Source organism: Brassica oleracea, chromosome C2, assembly GCF_000695525.1.
Source record: "Brassica oleracea var. oleracea cultivar TO1000 chromosome C2, BOL, whole genome shotgun sequence".
Lineage (NCBI taxonomy): Eukaryota > Viridiplantae > Streptophyta > Magnoliopsida > Brassicales > Brassicaceae > Brassica > Brassica oleracea.
In genome coordinates this window covers 40,013,942-40,028,959 of record NC_027749.1, presented here as the reverse complement: position 1 = coordinate 40,028,959, position 15,018 = coordinate 40,013,942, and the positions used below count along the sequence as shown (strand labels likewise).

Below are 15,018 nucleotides of genomic sequence, written 5' to 3'. Positions count from 1 at the left end.
TTTCTACATGTTTTAGAATTAGATTAATGTGTAGATTTTGATTTCTAAGAATTTTAGAATGGTAGGTTAAGCGCGGAATGTGTATTCTACATATTTGTAGAATACTCCTATTTACGTAGATCACGTATTCTAAACATTGTAGATTTAATGAAAAAAGTAGATTTCGTTTTCTACTTCGTAGAATGTCATTTCTACTTTTTTAGAACATAATCTGAAATTTATAATTTTAACTTTTTTATAACTGGAAAATATACCATTAAGTTCATATAGGTATTTTAACAAATGTTACTATTTTTCCAAATTTTTTTGTTTGTAAAACTATTTATTAAAATTATTTTCATAAATATTAAAGGGTATTATAGGAAAATATGACACAAAATATAGATTAGTCTAAAGGGACATAGTTACTATTTTTTTGCTCTAAAAAAACAGTTTTCCCAATATTTTTTCAATCAAAACTCGTGTGATGGGAATGTTGGTGGGGGGAGGGGGGGGGGGGGATTGAACATTGAAATTTTTTTTTTCTATAAAGAACACTATAACTGATCTCAACTTTATGGTGAGTGCTTTTTGAATGATGTTGATGTTAGAATCGTTAGAATAAAGGGAGACGTGATGAGTTGTTGATGATTTCTGGAGTTGGAAGTTACAACCCCAATGGAACTTGTTTTGTTAACTTCAGGCTTATTCAGGACATCACGCTTCTTCCATCAACCGCTATATTACAACTTACAGTTATCGATTCCTAAAACAAAAACTTGAAGTCTTTATATCATTTTAAGACCTGCCAATCCGAACATGTACCCAAAACGATCCAAAATCTCAAAATAATCCCAAAAAGAAACGAAACAGAAATACCAATCTCTATATTTAGAATCTACCATTGCGGTTTCCAAAGGCGTCGCTTCTATAGTAAAACTGATCGTTGTCGTTGTCGTTGTTCTCGTTTGAGTTATCTTCTTCATTGTTGGTGTGGCTTGTTCGACGGCCATATAGACCATAACCATGTCCTGTATCTCGGACAAAGACTGGCTCTTGCTCTTCTTCTCCATCTGTTGTGCTCGGGTGATTCTCCGGCACCGGTATATTACGGTTTGTATCGGTAAGTTCGGTTATGGTTTGGCTGTTTGTTGCTTGTGTTTGCGTTAGAAAGAATGAAATGATGAAGAAGTTGAAAGAAAGGAGGGCTGTGAGATTTAGTGATCGGGCCATTCTTCTTGGGTTTATGTTGGTCGAGTAGAGACTATATATTTAAATATGATGGTGCACCCATTGCCAAACGTTTGGTGGGTTAATTGGTCAGAAGAGTGATTCGTACTTTACTAAACGTTTGGTAAAATAAAATTAAAGTTGTTAAGAATGCAATGTAAATAGTTTCATTAGTTTTGTTCCTTGATTTGCGGAAAAGCAATTTGAATGATCGATCACCGAAAGTATAAAGATGTTACACTCCTTTAGATAAATTAATTAGGTTAGATAATTATAGGAAAAAATATTATATTTACAAAAAAAAAAGAAGTTAAAATATTTTGTTTGTACTCGAGGATACATAACAGATACAAATTTTCGGTGTATTTGTATACGTTCTATTTTCTGTTTTTAATAGCAACGAAAAAGTTGGAGCATCTCTTACATATGTGTATATTTATTATATGAATCCTCTTAAACAATTCACAATTCTACATATAACAGTACAAACTACCAAGAGAAAAACTGTAATCCACGATGATGGGTTAAAGTTCCAAAAAAAAGAGCAATAAAAATATACGTTATTATGCTATTTATCTGTCCAGATGATAGCAATGCAGAAGAAATGGTAACAATGTTCTCCATTGGAAACAGAAGAGGCAGAAAAAACAATGTAGTATATAATTTAAAAGAAAGCGAGACGAAAAGCTCGAAAACAATGTTTGATTGTACCATACAACATACTATTGCATTTTGGTTCTTTTATTATATAAATATATTATCCACCGGAAGAATTGTTTATGCAACCGTTGACCGCCGCTCTCTACGCCGTCTTTCCTTTCTGAAGCAAAAGAAAATCCATATCTCACATTAATCATCTTTTCCTCAAATTACAATATATATAAGTGTTACTAATATAAGTTTATAAGAAAATGACAGAATAATGAATTGACCTTTTTATCTTCTTCGATCTTGGCCTTAATGATAGAGTAGAGTGCAACACCAGCAATGGCTATTCCAGTTCCGATACCTGTCTGCGTCGATATTTTGTTTCCTGCAAACATTAATCATTTTCAAACTACGTTAGCTATTTCATTTTTTTTACCTCAGAAATAAAAAGAAGAGATGAAGAGAGTTGTAATCTCTTACCGAAGATAACGATGGAGAACCCGATCACGAACACACGTTTCAGAACGTTTCCAACAGCGTGAGTCAATGGTGCAACCCTCTCCAACGTATTAGTAGCCAACTGCAACCATACATTTTCTTAAATTTAAGGTTAAAGATTGAAACTTTGAATATCAAATTTACATTACCTGATTGTAGAGATGGTAAAACATTCCAACCCAGAAGAGATCGGAGATGAATTTTGTCATTCCCACTTTAGCTATCGCGTCGCTGAAACCGTGTTTCAACAGCTGAGGCCCTTCAACCTAACCATAAGATAAACCAATAATCCTAATAAATAAGTTGCTTGGCACACACGTAACTGATAATAAATAATCTGAGTGGATTCAAAAGACTTTACGATGATGGCAGGAGGAATGCAGACGATGAGAGCGATGATGGAGATGTAAGCGTAAACATTTGTACTGTCCATATCAGTCTGCAAAAAAAAAAAACACAATCCAAATCTCAACATGCAAACTTGAGACACTTATAATAAGGCGCGGGAGAAGAGAATCAAGAACCATGGCTTTCTTGGAGAAGATGCTACGGTAAGTGAAAGAGATGTTTGATATCATCGCGCTGATGAATCCAAGCCAGTTGAATGATAACTCAGTGAGCGAAGCCATAGCAACTCCTGCGATTTTCCTTTAGGGTTAATCCAATATACTTGGGACACAAGAAAAACATAAGTAAATGAGTTTAATCAAAGTGGTTACCGAGTACAACAGGAGCTAAGGACAGCCATAGTGTTATGGGGATTGATTGTCCAAGAAGGAACTGTGAAGCAGACGCATTGAAGAATGGCTCCAGTGCTGCGTTTTGGACAGGATATATGTCATGTTATATCTATGGATTAGCATCAAATGGTTTTGACAGGACATTGAGAAACCTTTGATGGTGTGTGTGAAGGAGACAGCGACGGCTGCAAAGGAAACGTTGCTGGTGATATGGCCTATGGCGTGACAGACTGCAACTGGGATCAATACTTTGAGGAGGTTTGAGTCAATTGGCTGCAATAGATATAAATAACCGTTAAGTAAATTATAAGATAGACAATTAAGAATTGGGCGTTTGGTCTAGTGGTATGATTCTCGCTTTGGGTGCGAGAGGTCCCGAGTTCGATTCGCGGAACGCCCCACATTTTTGCCCGCAGTGTTAGTTTTTGTTCGTTATAACGTACAAACTAATGAAAACTGTATGAAGAGAAGAACTTACGGCACGTTTAGGAAGGCCCACGGACCAGCTCAGCAAGCAGTAGACAACTCCAACGAACAAGTGAACAGCCGAAACAAAACTGAAAACAGAACAAAAATTAATTTATGTTTAGGAACAAATGGATTCTCTTGATTTTTATGTAATGCTATATTCAATTGAAAGGAAAAAATGTAATTTGCAGCACAATGGATTCTCTTGATACCACAACATTTTTAAGATTCGACTCTAAATTGGACCAAAACTATATTATTCTCGATCATATATAAACATTAAACCGAATCTTTTAAATATAATGAATTAACCTTTACAATTATTTACAGATGAATTTTTTTATTTTTTTACAGATGATCAAATAGAGATACAAAGAGACTAGATATCAATGTATGTAAATGTAAAGTTTTTCATATGTCAAACAATTTAAATGTATTTTACTTACTAGGGATAGGGGAAGTAATTATAGATCTTCTTGTTAAGGATGTTGAAAATCACATTCAAGAAGTACCTGTAATAAAAATCAACAAGGGGTCAAAACCGTAAATCCACGCTATCAAACTTTGGCGGTAAAGCCGCAAAAGCGCGTGAGGGACACACGTACCACATGAAGAAGAAGAATCCGGTGACGAGCCACGGATACTTCCCGAGGAATCCAACCTTCGCCTCCCTGCAAATAAACGAGTCAGATCACTCGAGTCAAACGAGTCAACACCAAGTGAGCCAGAAACGGACCTCATTGCTTACCCAGCTGAATCTCCAGCGGCGGCTCTAACCGGCTTGAGAATCTCTCTCTTCTCCGGCGAGCTATCGAGGAGGAGAATCGGACGGAGCTGACGACCGGAGATCAGGTTCCCTCCCTCTCCGACTGATCCGATCAGCTTAGCGAAAGCCGTGAACGACGACGCAGTGCTGACCTGACGGTGGATCGCACCGATCGGTCGTCTCAATTGCGGTACTCCGGTGACTGTGGCGCGTAGCAGCAGGCGTGACTCCATCGTCGAGGTTGATACAGTGGTTTTTTTGGAACGATGAGTTGTGACAGTGAGAGGGAAGGAAGCGGAGTATGTGGTTTTCGCGTATTTCAAGAGTGGATACTTCGTGATCAAGTGTATCGCGGTGTACGATATGACAGGGGGGTCGATAGTGTAATATGATCTAACGGTGAGGAAAGATGAGATTAGATAAGAATCGTGAGATTATTGGCTTAGGTTGGATGACTGTAGGGCCCATCTTATCTTAAAGTGTATGGCTGGAGAGACAGAGTGAGTATTGGCCGTCTGAATTTCCACATCATCATCGTCGTCTATTTATCTGTTTCGTATAATGTTTTGTTCTTTTCAATATAATAATTGTAATTGTTGATATAAATTTCTGTAGATATTTTTCCTCTTATTAACATTGTGTTGAGTGGTCTTCAAATCTATGAACGTGACAGAGTCACAGGAAAGTTGATTTTTTCCTAAAAATTACTGGTTTTGAATATTTATGAACATTTATAATAATTTCTTTCTTTTTATTGGTTACATGTCGATATTTGATTTGTAGCTATACATATACTTTTCCTGATTTTAAATTATTTTATCAACTTTCTTTCTCTTTTTATGCTATACATTTTTATGTGTTTGAAATTAATCAAGACATTTTTTTTTTTTGCCATTTACAAACCAACTGGACCGAACCCGATAAAATATACGACCACAACCTAAATAGAGGCCCAAACCAACACGAAAACATATTAAACAAAAGCTCAAAAAGGATAAGCCCAACAACACACCGAATCAACCAGACACGTCAAAACACACGTGTTTAACCCTCAACAGCGAGGAAAACACGTGTCAACATATCCCTATTCTTTCTCTGCCGCCAAAGAAACCAAGCGGCGTTTTGCCAGAATTCCACCGGGATCACAAACATCTTCCACGGTTGTGCTCCTTTCTTCGGAGAGCTTCCAATCGATCAACATCGAGATCTCATCCAGAGCCACCAAGCCGCCAATCACATGATTAAAGAAATCCAGAACCTCCATCTCGTTTGTCTTCCTCGCCGTAGCTTCAAACTCCGAGATCATCGATCGATCTATTCGAGATCTCATTCAAGAAAGCCAAGCCGACAAGTCTGAAACACGTAACAGATAACCCCACCCTGAATAGAAGGATCGAAATCCTAAAGCCGGCCACACAAGACTTTGAAAGCCTCCACCTCCGGAGTCATAAGCCGGCGATGACGAAACTGACGAAGCTTCTTCATCCCAGAATCAGAACGAAGGTGGGAAGCAACACAATGGTCCCTTTCCTTTTCTTAAAGACATGCAAATCCAAAAAAAAAAAGAAAAAAAAACACTAAAGAAAGCACAAACCGGACCGACGGTGGCTGTGGAAGCCCACTCCATCGGAGACACTATTTACGGCGGTGGAAAGCTAGAGAGAAGGCAAAACTTCGGTTCTACAAAGATTTTTTTTTTAAATTAATCAAGACACCTATAACTGATAACAAATGTTACAAAATTTTTAATTTGAGCTATTTAGGAAAAAAATATATTTTTTTTAATTTTAAATAAAAATAAAAATAAAAATATACTTTTTTATTTTAGGCATTTGACAATTCATAATTCAAAAAGAGAAATACCTTAGGATAACACTAAAAAAGTTTTTGTCACAAATATAGACTCTAAGGATCAAAATGACCAAAATATTTCAAGGTAAATATATATTTATACCCCTAGGGTTAACTAATCCAAATTTTAGGGTTTAGAGTTAAGGGGTGGGGGATTTGGGATTGAGGTTTAAAATTTTATAAAATAAAAAATAAATATTAAAATTTTGAAAATAAAAATTTTAAAAATAGTTTCAAAAAGTATTTTCGAATTACAAAAAGAAAATTTGAAAAAAAAACAAAAAAAAATTCAAAAAACAAATTTAGAAAAAAGTTCAAATTTGAAAACATATAATCTAAAACTATATAAAAAAATTATTTGTTTATTTTTTTATATATCTAGAGTATTAGTGTCATTTTACCTATTAAATGAAATATTTTGGTCATTTTCCTCTTTGTGGTCTATTTTTGTGACTCTATTTAAGAGAATTGTCCTTTTGAAAATCCATAATTGTTTGTGGGTACAAACGATACATTTTGTTTGCATAATAGTGAGACACTTTGTTTTGACAAAAAGAAATAATAATAGTGAGACTCTCCGCAACACTCAGAGACTCTCCGCAACACTCAGAGACTCTCAAAAGTCTCGCCTCGGAAAAGCCGGCCGTGTTTTCTTTCCGTTGTATAAACCTCAAGGTGAGTCGCCAAACTGGTTATAGGATCTTCTCCGGCGATTGTATCCACCATGAAAATCGTAACGAGTTTCACTGCTGCTTCAATCTATTTTGGGGAGTTACCAAGGAGGATCATATACCCAAGAGAAGTGTTTTGATCACAACCCGCGTATTTTCAGAGACACACGACAAAATATGAGTGAGATCGTCATCTTTACGTGTTGATTGCTCTCTCTCTATCGTAAGATTTATCTGGCCTGTGTTTGATAGATTCTGTGTTTGATGCTTTTGTAAACACTAATGCCCACCAACTGTTCGACGTAATGCTTAGCTGGGTTTCTTTATTACTCTCTTTCTTGTAGAAATACCTCATTTTAAAAATAATGGGAAGCACCAAAGTTGAAGATGTTCAAGTGGTCAAAAGAAATCACGCCTTCACAGGTTATCAAACTGATGAGAGCTGAAAAGGACGTGGAAAAGTTAATTTTGGTTTTCGACTCCGCAGCGGCAGAATACGCAAACGGGTTCTTACACGACGAGAGCTCTTTTGGTTACATGGTCTCGAGGTTTGTGAAGATGTATTGCTTTCCATATGCAGAGGTTACGGTAGGGTTCACAGGCTGTTTGATTCTTTGAGGGTTTTTCACAAGATGAAGAATTTTGACTGTGATCCTACCCACAAGGGTTACGTTACTCTTCTTGCGATTCTCTTGGAAGAAAATCAGTTAAAGTTGGCTTTTAAGTTTTACAAGAATATGAGAGAAATTGGTTTGCCTCCTACCGTTGCGTCTCTCAATGTTCTGATCAAAGCCCTCTGCAGAAATGAGAAGACGGTGGATGCTGGTGTTAATATATTGCTTGAAATGCCTAAACGAGGGTGTGATCCGGATTCTTATACGTATGGAACCTTGATTAGTGGTTTGTGTCGGTTCGGGAGGATAGATGAGGCGAAGAATTGTTTGAGGAGATGGTTGTGAAAGATTGTTCACCAACTGCTGTAACCTATACTTCTATGATCCACGGTTTCTGTGGATCGAAAAATGTTGAGGAAGCGTTGAGATATCTAGAAGAGATGAAAAGTAATAGCATTGAGCCGAATGTTTTCACTTACAGTTCTTTAATGGACGGTCTTTGCAAAGATGGACGAGCTTTGCAAGCCATTGAGTTATTTGAGATGATGATGGCTAGAGGATGTAGGCCAAACATAGTAACCTACAACACTCTGATCACCGGTCTCTGCAAGGAGGGAAAGATTCAAGAAGCGATTGAGCTTTTCGATAGAATTAATCTTCAGGGTTTGAAGCCTAATGCTGGGTTATATGGGAAAATAATCAGTGGGTTCTTTGCTGTCAGTAAGTTTCGTGAAGCTGTCAACTTCCTCGACGAGATGATTCTTGGAGGAATAACTCCGAATCGGTTAACTTGGAACATCCGTGTTAGGACAAGTAATGAAGTAGTCCGAGGTCTTTGTACAAGTTATCCAACTCGCGCATTTACACTCTATCTAAGCATGAGGAGTAGAGGCATCTCGGTTGAGGTTGAGACATTAGATTCTTTGGTGAAGTGTTTGTGCAAAAAGGGTGAGTTTCAGAAAGCGGTTCAGTTAGTTAACGAGATTGTGGCTGATGGGTGTATTCCAAATAAAGGAACATGGAAGGTTCTTATAGGTCACACATTGGATAAAACGATGGTTGGAGAAGCTTCAGAATATCTTCTCAGAGATTTAGGGATTTAAATAAAAGGAAGATTAGATGAAGACAGCCGAAACAAACATGTGGTAACAGTTGACCACATTCTGATCAAATATAACCACGGTTCCAAACACCAAAACGTCATAATGGCATGTGCAAAGTGTATAAACTGTAGTCGTTAGTGTTTGGAACGTTCTTTAGGAAGAGCAGCTTTGCCATTGATTATCTAAAAACCATTGGTTGTGGCAAGTCCATACCAAACAGTTCCATTCAAGTTCCTGTAAGAATCAGTGAAGCTAAGTGTAAAGCAAACGAATTGACCCTTAGCTAGATAAGTTGTGGTCTTAAAAGTCTGACCTATAGCCTTCAACAGTGGAAGTTTCTCTTGTTTGATCGTGCCACCAGCACCATTGATCCCCCGCTTCTTCATCAACCTTAATATCCATAACACAAAGTCCAAATTCCTTTTTCTTTTCTTTGTTTTTTTTTTAGAATGCTGTGTTGTTTCTCTGTTTTGAGTAAATGCTCTCTTAGGATAGTTGGTATAGTACCGGTTATAGTTGGTTAAGCATTAACTCGGTTTACTTGTATATACCGGCTTAGTATATAAGCGTGTAATTTAGCTTGTATAGTTAACTTAAAGGTCAATAACAAACTTTCTTTCAGCTCGTTTCTTCTCTCTCGAATCTCTTTGTATCGATCTTCATCGAGCTTGAATCAAGTGTGTTAATATGGTATCAAAGCACTCTCATTGATCTTCCGCTTTAATCGATTCGCATCATGAGTGTTCCTTTACTGCAAATTTCGCGATTCGTGTTCTTGATGATTCTCGCCATTGATGAGTTGTTTCGAGGAGTTCTGAGCTGTTTTCTCTTTCTTTTTCTTTACATTTCTCTTTGATTGACCTCTTACGAACGATTTTTCTGCATTTCGTCGTTTCGTTTTTCTTGATTGTTCGATTCTTGTTCGAGATGGTGAATCCAGACGCGGAATCGATTTCTCCGAGTGCGACGACGAATCTGCCTGTTTCTCGTCATGATCAGTATGATAATCCATACTATCTGCATAATACTTATCATCCTAGTCTTGTTTTGGTCACTGATCGATTGAATACTGCACCGGAGTTTCATTCTTGAAGGAGATCTGTTCATATGGCGTTGAATGTTCTCAACAAGTTAGGCTTCATTGATGGTATGATTCCTCGTCCTCCTCTTGCTCATAGAGACTATGGCGTGTGGTCTCGTTGCAATGACATTGTAGCGACTTGGTTGATGAATTTTGTTTCCAAGAAGATTGGACAGAGTCTGTTGTTCATCTCCACGGCTGAAGGGATTTGGAACAACTTGATCTCACGTTTTAAACAAGATGATGCTCCCAGGGTTTATGATCTTGAGCAGCGATTGAGTAAGATAGAACAGGGCTCAATGGACGTGTCTACTTACTATACTGAGTTAGTCATATTGTGGGAGGAGCATAAGAACTATGTAGAACTTCCTATGTGTACGTGTGGTCGTTGCGAGTGTGATGCTGCTCATCTTTGGGAGAAGTTGCAACAGAGGAGTAGAGTCACGAAGTTTCTGATGGGGTTGAATGAATCGTATGAGCAGTCTCGGCGTCATATCCTTATGCTTAAGCCGATACCGACTATTGAAGAAGCGTTCAACATTGTAACCCAAGATGAGAGACAGCGTGCTATTAAGCCCTCTACAAAGGTGGATAATGTAGCTTTCCAGACGATGCCAACCTCTGATTCTTCCTTGGCTGCATTGGAGAATAATGTATATGTAGCTGCTTACAACACACTGCGTCAACAGATTCAACGTCCTATTTGTACTCATTGTGGCAAGAGTGGTCACACGATTCAGAAGTGTTTCAAGCTGATTGGTTTTCCTCCTGGATATAAGACAAATAGCTCTGGCTATGGCTCCAAGAATCAGTATGCTCAAAAGAATCAACAGCAACAACAACAAGCTCGTCCTGTTTCACAACAACTACAGCTTGCGAGCCCTTCTGTTTCTCAGCAGGCTAATGTCATTGCTAATGTTCATACTGATCTTGGTATTTCCAAATTCTCTTATGGTCAGCCTGGAGTTCCTCATGTTACTAGTGGAGGTGCTAATATGACTCTTCAAGAGTTCACGTCACAGCAGATACATCATTTGATCTCTCAGTGTAACTCTCAAGTTTCTCAAGTTCGAGTTCAAGAGCCTCATCTTACTTCATCCAGAGCCACGATCACAGAACATGGTGCTATAGCTCCTGCTTCTTCTTCTGGTACATTTCTTTTTCCTTCTACCACTCTCAAATATGAACACACTGCCCTTACATTCCGTGATCATTGTCTTTCCACAATTCATTCTTTTCTTCCATGTGATGCTTGGACAATAGATAGTGGGGCATAAAGTCATGTTTGTTCAGATTTAGCAATGTTCACAGAGCTTACACCTGTTCATGATGTGACCGTTACTTTACCTAATGGCTCTGAAGTACCAATTACTCATACAGGAGTTATTCATATCACTGATGCATTAGTATTACATAATGTTTTGCATGTTCCTGATTTTCATTTTAATCTCATTAGTGTGAGTAGCCTTTTAAGGACATTGTTTTGTTCTGCTCATTTCTTTGCTGATGTCTGTTTGTTACAGGAACTTTCACAGGGATTGATGATTGGGAGAGGTAATCTTTTTCACAATCTCTATATTCTTGAGACATCTGCATCTTCCCTCTGAACATCATCTCCTGCTACGTTCTTTTGTGGATCTTTGTTGGTTGATGAGCATGTGTGGCATCTTCATCTAGGGCATCCTTCATATGCTGTTTTTCAAAAACTATTACAAGATTTACCAAGTTTGAAGTCGGTTTCATCCTCTACAGAGTCTCATTGTTCAGTTTGTCCATTAGCTAAACAGAAAAGGTTAGCTTATGTTTCTCATAACAACCTGTCGTCTAAACCATTTGATTTAGTTCATATAGATATTTGGGGTCCTTTTAGTATAGAGTCTGTTGAAGGTTTTCGATATTTCTTTACAATAGTGGATGATTGTACCAGAATGACTTGGATCTATATGTTGTTTCCACTCAGTTTAATACTCAAGTAAAAGCAATACGCTCTGATAATGCTCCTGAATTAGCTTTTACGGATCTTTTAAAAGAAAAAGGTATGTTACATTACTACTCTTGTCCATACACTCCTCAGCAGAATTCGGTAGTTGAACGTAAACATCAACATTTGCTTAATGTGGCTCGTGCTTTGCTTTTCTAGTCTCAGGTTCCTTTAGCGTATTGGAATGATTGTGTCTTGACTGCAGTCTTTTTAATCAATCGCTTGCCTTCTCCTTTACTTGGTTTCAAGTCACCATATGAACTCCTGCTAAGTAAGAAACCTGACTATTCTCTGTTAAAAACTTTTGGTTCTTTGTGTTATGTGTCTACAAATTTGAAAGATAGAAACAAGTTTTCTTCACGAGCTAAACCTTGTGTTTTCTTGGGATATCCTCTCGGTTATAAAGGTTTTAAAGTGTTGGATTTGGAGCCTCATTCTGTTTCAATTTCTAGGAATGTTGTTTTTCATGAATCGGAGTTTCCTTTTAAGCAAAATGATTTGGTCTCTACTGCTGCTGATATGTTTCCAAATAATATTTTGCCTTTACCGGTTCCTTTTCACTTTGTTGAGACATTTCCTTTGACTGAGAATTTTCATTTTGATTGCTCTCATCCTATGCCTTCTTCTGTCTCTGAGAATGCTTTACATCCATCTTACTATGTTCCTGTTGTTACTCGGGATCATGCATCATCTTCTCATACTACTAATACTGATACTGCATTAGATACTGGTGTTGGCTCTGTTGACATTGTTAGACCAAAACGATCGACTAAGCCCCCTAGTTATCTATCTGAGTATCATTGTGCCTTGCTTCCTTTTACCTCTTTTTCTTCCACTTCTATTCCCAATGAGCAGAAAACACCCTATCCTATTTCTTCTGTCTTGAACTATGATAACCTCAATCCTCACTTTCAATCTTCTGTCTTAGCCTATACTCTTGAAACAGAACCCAAAACTTTCAAGCAGGCTATGGCATCTGAGATGTGGCGAGGTTCTGTCAAAGCAGAATTTGAGGCTCTCGGGCAAAATGGAACTTGGGATGTTGAGAGTTTGCCTCAGGGAAAGAATGTAGTAGGTTGCAAGTGGGTTCATACTCTTAAGTACAATGCGGATGGTACTATAGAGAGGCCAAAGTCACGACTAGTTGCTCAGGGTTTTACACAACAGGAGGGTCTTGATTATATTGATACTTTTTCTCCTGTTGCGAAACTCACTAGTGTGAAGCTTTTGATTGGATTGGCTGCAGCTAAAGGATGGTCTATGAATCAGATGGATGTGTCCAATGCCTTCTTACATGGAGAGTTGGATGAGGAGATCTATATGCGTTTACCACAAGGCTATACTCCTCCTCCAGGTGTTGATCTACCTCCTAATCCAGTATGCTGGCTACGAAAGTCCTTATACGGTCTTAAGCAAGCTTCACGTCAGTGGTATAAGAGGTTTCCATCTGTCTTACTTGGTGCAAACTTCATTCAATCACCAGCAGATAATACTCTTTTTGTGAAGGCGACCAAGACTACTTTCATTGCCGTGCTTGTATATGTTGACGACATCTTGATTGCGAGTGATAACAATGATGTCTTGCTGGAGTTGCAGAGCTTGTTGAGATCAGAATTCAAGATTAAAGATCTTGGTCAGGCCCGTTTCTTTCTTGGCCTTGAGATAGTTCGATCTTCTAAAGGTATTGATGTCTGTCAACGCAAGTATGCGTTGAATCTCCTAGAAGACTTTGGTTTGTTGGGATGTAAACCTAGTACTATTCCTATGGATCCTTCTCTACACTTGTCTAAGGATTTGGGGAAGCCACTGTCTAATCCTACAGAGTATAGGGAGCTTATTAGGCGTCTTTTATATCTGACCATAACCAGAGTTAATATCACCTTTGCGGTTCACCAGTTGAGTCAGTTCTTATCAGCCCCTACTGATGTTCATCTACAAGCGGCTCATAAGGTGTTGCACTACTTGAAAGGGAATCCAGCTCTTGGTTTGTTCTATCCAGCAGACACGGAACTTTGTCTTAATGCCTTTGCTGATGCAGATTGGGCAACGTGTAGAGATACAAGACGTTCTGTTACTGGATTTTGTGTTTTCTTAGGGACTTCTCTGGTATCTTGGAAGTCTGAGAAGCAGTCTGTCGTAAGTAGAAGCAGCACGGAAGCAGGGTATAGAAGTATGGCACTTGCTACTTGTGAGTTGATTTGGTTGCAACAATTGCTTCATGATCTTCATATCTCGGTGACTTCAGTTGCGAAGCTCTTCTGTGACAACAAATCAGCGATACATATTGCCATGAATCCGGTGTTTCATGAGCGTACCAAGCACATTGACATTGACTGTCACACGGTACGGGATCAACTGAAGGCATGACGTTTGCAAACGCTACATGTCTCTACGGTAATCAACTTGCAGATATCTTGACCAAGGCTCTGCATCCTGGTCCTTATCACTCTCTCTTACTGCGATTCTCAGTGTCAAGTCTTTATCTTCAACCAGACACATAAGCTAAAAACTTGAGGGGGGCGTCTTAGGATAGTTGGTATAGTACCAGTTATAGTTGGTTAAGCATTAACTCGGTTTACTTGTATATACCGGCTTAGTATATAAGCGTGTAATTTAGCTTGTATAGTTAACATTAAGGTCAATAACAAACTTTCTTTCAGCTCGTTTCTTCTCTCTCGAATCTCTTTGTATCGATCTTCATCGAGCTTGAATCAAGTGTTAATATGCTCGAGTCTAATATAACGGTGGCTGCTTACCAAACTATGGGATCCCTATCAACTAAAATTTTTGAATTCTGAACCCTAGACAAACTATACCAAACATATGTAAAGTTTGATTTCTCTAATTTTATTATTATTAGGCTATGTGCTAAATAGTTAATCACATTTTGGCACATGTCAATTTTTCAACTAAAACCAAATATATTATATTACAAAAAATACAGTTCAAAATGATAATAGGAATGATTAAGTGGTATTTTTCCCAAAGGATATATAAATAGCTAAATTATTAGAAAACAAAAACCTAAAAATTCAGAAATATATGATCAAATTTAACTAGAAATCAAATAACTACAAAAGGGAAAATAATCAAATTGTTGGTTCTTTGCTGATTTTGTAACTTTGTTAGTATTTTCTGCGAGTGATGTAATCGGATTTTCTAATTTTATTCATAGTTTTAATGATTTTAAATATACGTATACAATGGTCCTGTTTTTTTTTTGTCAGCTCTAGCTTCAATGGTCCTGATTTAGTTTTTAGTTTTTTTTTTTTTTTGAACATTATCCTGATTTCGTTGTGATATAAAAACGTTTTCACAACCGATTTAGAGTGTTCATGTTTTACAAAGCAGAAGTTTGAAATTTCCAACCAACTCCCCCCCCCCCCCC

The 15,018-nt window shown here is 37.8% G+C and overlaps 3 protein-coding genes and 1 non-coding gene across 5 annotated transcripts; 2 read left to right on the top strand and 2 right to left on the bottom strand.

The window, feature by feature from the left end:
- Window positions 1-675: 675 nt before the first annotated feature.
- Window positions 676-1,309, bottom strand: LOC106326372. The gene is made up of 2 exons (XM_013764365.1): window positions 882-1,309; window positions 676-745 (listed from the first exon to the last, which is right to left on the bottom strand). The coding sequence occupies exons 1-2, from the start codon at window positions 1,210-1,212 to the stop codon at window positions 723-725; spliced, it is 354 nt and encodes a 117-aa protein (XP_013619819.1). The 5' UTR covers window positions 1,213-1,309; the 3' UTR covers window positions 676-722.
- A 442-nt stretch (window positions 1,310-1,751) lies between these two features.
- On the bottom strand, window positions 1,752-4,644 carry LOC106327756 (triose phosphate/phosphate translocator TPT, chloroplastic). Of its 2 annotated transcripts, none has more exons than XM_013766001.1 (12): window positions 4,312-4,644; window positions 4,169-4,234; window positions 4,010-4,075; window positions 3,574-3,652; window positions 3,248-3,368; window positions 3,075-3,170; window positions 2,880-2,992; window positions 2,717-2,794; window positions 2,505-2,621; window positions 2,338-2,437; window positions 2,142-2,242; window positions 1,752-2,029 (listed from the first exon to the last, which is right to left on the bottom strand). In XM_013766001.1, exons 1-12 carry the CDS (start codon window positions 4,560-4,562, stop codon window positions 2,012-2,014), a joined length of 1,206 nt encoding a protein of 401 aa, XP_013621455.1. In that variant the 5' UTR covers window positions 4,563-4,644; the 3' UTR covers window positions 1,752-2,011. The 2 variants fall into 2 exon arrangements, with proteins under 2 accessions (XP_013621455.1, XP_013621456.1); XM_013766002.1 differs by having other exon boundaries at window positions 4,300-4,602.
- TRNAP-UGG lies at window positions 3,424-3,495 on the top strand. Its single transcript has one exon. It is a non-coding gene; the product is annotated as a tRNA-Pro (tRNA).
- A 2,109-nt stretch (window positions 4,645-6,753) lies between the features above and the next one.
- On the top strand, window positions 6,754-9,146 carry LOC106325994 (pentatricopeptide repeat-containing protein At5g46100). The gene is given in 3 exon segments (XM_013764038.1): window positions 6,754-7,409; window positions 7,412-7,784; window positions 7,787-9,146. Coding segments are annotated over 3 exon segments (1,326 nt in total). The 5' UTR covers window positions 6,754-7,238; the 3' UTR covers window positions 8,569-9,146.
- Window positions 9,147-15,018: the final 5,872 nt, after the last annotated feature.

What these genes read in the sequence shown, in the direction of transcription:
- LOC106326372 (XM_013764365.1), bottom strand. Translation starts at nt 1,212, where the DNA reads ATGGCCCGATCACTAAATCTCACAGCCCTCCTTTCTTTCAACTTCTTC. An exon ending in CGCCTTTGGAAACCGCAATG is followed by an intron (nt 746 to 881) that starts GTAGATTCTAAA and finishes TTTTTGTTTTAG; the next exon opens with GAATCGATAACTGTAAGTTG.
- LOC106327756 (XM_013766001.1), bottom strand. Translation starts at nt 4,562, where the DNA reads ATGGAGTCACGCCTGCTGCTACGCGCCACAGTCACCGGAGTACCGCAA. An exon ending in GCCGCTGGAGATTCAGCTGG is followed by an intron (nt 4,235 to 4,311) that starts GTAAGCAATGAG and finishes GTTTATTTGCAG; the next exon opens with GGAGGCGAAGGTTGGATTCC. An exon ending in GCATTCCTCCTGCCATCATC is followed by an intron (nt 2,622 to 2,716) that starts GTAAAGTCTTTT and finishes TCTTATGGTTAG; the next exon opens with GTTGAAGGGCCTCAGCTGTT.